The sequence below is a fragment of the Austrofundulus limnaeus genome, unplaced genomic scaffold (assembly GCF_001266775.1).
Source record: "Austrofundulus limnaeus strain Quisiro unplaced genomic scaffold, Austrofundulus_limnaeus-1.0 Scaffold33, whole genome shotgun sequence".
Classification (NCBI taxonomy): domain Eukaryota; kingdom Metazoa; phylum Chordata; class Actinopteri; order Cyprinodontiformes; family Rivulidae; genus Austrofundulus; species Austrofundulus limnaeus.
Window position 1 is genome coordinate 49,075 of NW_013952435.1, and position 3,256 is coordinate 52,330.

Genomic DNA, 3,256 nt, shown 5'->3' on the forward strand with positions numbered 1-3,256 from the left:
CCTCATTATGCAGATAGGGTGGGCGGGGCTTCTTATAATTTATATATTTTAGCACATAATTTTACTGTTTTTAAAAATATATATCTTTTTTTTCTTGTACGTCTTTATATTTTTTGTCAATATTTAATATTTATTTTTTATAAATTTTCTCAAGTCTATTTCCATGTGTTGCTTTAACATTTCTCGGTCTCCTGGTTTTATTTTACCTTATGCATTTCTGCCTCATTATGCAGATAGGGTGGGCGGGGCTTCTTGCTTCAGCTCCTCTCCTATTGGTCAACAGACAGGAAGGAGCAGGATTCAGGCGCAGATCTACTGTGCCTCAGTTTAGTTAAAAACAAAGGCACAGGAAAGTGTTTTCCTCCTTGCCTTTGTTTTACAGTAACAAAAAATGTATAGTTTTTAAAACAGTAAAATTATGTGCTAAAATAATAATTTTATTAATTTATTAAAATTAATTTATTGGAACTAAGTGGGCAAAATAAATATGAATGTTAATCTAAAAAACATGAGGTGAAGTTATTATTTTATTTGGTGCATTTTAAGTGTATTTATTTATTTATTTATTTATCCATCCATCCATTTAATTGTAGTGTGGATTTTTAATGTTTTTATTTAATTTTACTGATTGTATGAGTAGGGATGGTTACCGAATTCGATACTTTTTTAATAAGTTACACAACTGATGTTACAATACAAAAGAGTTGGATGTTGTCTTGATATTTGTTAAATTTTATATATTGAGAAATAAATATGTTAAATAAAAAAATTTAAGTTTATTATTAAAAAAACAACAACACACCAAGTACTGAAATCGGGTACTGTTGAGTACCGGTGCCAGATATTGGTACCGAATTGATTCAAATGTCAAAAAGGTACACTTCCCTAAGTACGAGTAAATAMATATTTTATTATGTGTACAGAACTTTGGTCCTGTGACTGTTTAAGGTGCTCTATAAATAAAGCTGGTATGGTATTTATATATTACTGTTTTTAATTCTAATTATGACAGTTTTGGTCCTCCACAGTTTCCATCTTCCACAAATAGATGAGCATCAGACAAACAGCACCTCCTAGTGGAGGTCAACACTAACTGCAGAAAGTAAAAAAATCTAAATAATTAAGGTGCTGCTCTTTGTTTAAGGACAGAATTTAATAATAATTATTTATAGATTTAAAATCCAGCTCCTTTAAATATATATATATATATATATATATATATATATATGAAACTCGATCTGCTACAGATGGTTGAGACCTTTGACTCCGCCCACATTGACGAACAACAGTGTTTATGCATCTAGAATTTCGTAAAAACTGAATTATAAATGCTTTTCAAAGCTTTGAGTTAAAATAATGATAATAAAATGAACATTTTTTCTGTTTTCCAGTCTGGTGTTTGTTTTAAAAGTCTGAAAACAGAACAATATTAGATGACTGTTGTCTTCTGTCTGAACCAACAGACATAAAACATGATTTGTATTGTTGTTTTGTTAATATCCCACAGAGCTTTAAAAGCAACTGAACCTGCTGCCAGCTCTATCTTTGTATCTCTTGGAAGGATTGCTTTCAGCCTATATTTAAATATTTTTTGAGCCGTAAATGCCGGGACATTTTCTAAAAATAACTGGTTATTTCAACTCACTCTGGCATTTATTAGGGTCCACACCATGGTGGTGGTGTCCAGCTTGTGGATGTCGTTGGAGAAGCAGTCGGCCTGGAGACACGGTGGAAAAAAGAAACAGAATTAAATCAAAYGTCACTGTTCTGGTGAGAAGCACGGTGAAGAGTGATGAAGACTCACCAGCTGCTCGTATCCTCCGAATATATACATGGCCTTGCCTAAGACACAGGCGGAGTGGCCGTCCCGCGCTCCAGGAACCGCCCCTGAAATCTTGGGGGTGTACCAGCGGTGGGTATCTGCGACACACAAACATAAAACCATCACAGACGCAGGCGTTGGCGCTCAGACGACACGGTTTCCTCTCATAGTCCTCGCTGCAGCCGGGAGGACACGTCCTCGGTCGAAGCTCCACTTACTGACGTCGAAGGCGTACAGCACGTTGCAGGCGCCCTCCGTGTCGTTGCGCCCGCCCCACAGGTAGATGGTGTCATCCAGCAGCACAGCCGTGTGGCCGTAGCGCATGTACGGCACCTCGCGGGCGCGCTCCTGTCCTCCCGTCCTCACCGGAGGCAACTTCATCCAGCGCAGCGACACTGGAGGGCGAAATGAGGTGGTCAGAGGGAGGGGGGGGGGGTGAGAGCTGAAGCAGCCTGACTGTTGTTTTAGGGGCAATATCATGTAAAATCAACTTTTTTGAGTTTTATATCATGTTATAATGTTATACTCTCATAAAAACATGTCCAAAACCTGGCTCTGACTCATTCATGCATGTTTGAGAAGCCGAGGAGCAAAACGACAGGTGGGGACCACTATTTCTCAGGTGAAAGTGAAAGTGAAACTTAACTGTCTGCTGAGCTCTCAACAGTACTTCTCACTCAGTGAAGCTCTTTTCAGATTAAAAATACATTTGAGAAAATGTATTTTCAGTTGCCTAGTAAACTGCATCATGGCACCCCCCCCCCCCCAAGGAAATGGGCGAGACAGAAACAAAGGAGGTTCTTAAAGAGACAGAGGCCAATTTCAAGGCGTTTAGAAGAGGAAGTGATGAGAAGATATGTTTATTTTCTATTTTAACATAAAAACAACATTTTAATAACAGCTAAAGGTGACATAGATACTTTATTATGGTATAGTATTTAAATGTATGCCTGAGAAACACATAATATTGGCCCTTTAAATGTAGCATCGTCACGCAGCTTTGAAACAAAACAGGAGGGTTTTACCTCAAGACGAAGATAAAATGAGCAAAAAATGGCAAGAAAAGAATTTATGAGCTTTAAAACCAAGCTCTAAACCTGACAAGCATCATTTAAAGATTTAATGACTCACAGGAAGCAGGACTTTACGTGTCTGAACTGACATCTTTTTATCTTTTACTGTTTTTACATGAGAACAATTTAAGTCTGRTGGTTTGGACTGATTTCATATCATTTTAGTCTTTTTATTTGTTTTTAAAGCATTAAATGGTCGTGCCCCGCTCTGCCTGACTGCTCTCAAGCCGTGTCTCCATCAACATTTTTTATCATGTTTTTATTTTTATATTTTATCTGTCATGTTTTTACAATGAATTAATAATTATGTTAATTTCATTCAACAACCATGTAAAACAGCAGATTTACACCAGAAAAATAT

General features: G+C 37.0%; 1 protein-coding gene across 1 annotated transcript in view; it reads right to left on the reverse strand.

The window, feature by feature from the left end:
- The window catches only part of klhdc3 (kelch domain containing 3), a gene marked incomplete in the record, with an annotated part of 44,806 nt that overhangs the window by 34,734 nt on the left and 6,816 nt on the right, over positions 1-3,256 (reverse strand). The window contains 3 exon segments of the mRNA XM_014005895.1: positions 1,646-1,717; positions 1,805-1,920; positions 2,041-2,217. Of these exon segments, the coding sequence (XP_013861349.1) occupies positions 1,646-1,717; positions 1,805-1,920; positions 2,041-2,217 (365 nt within the window).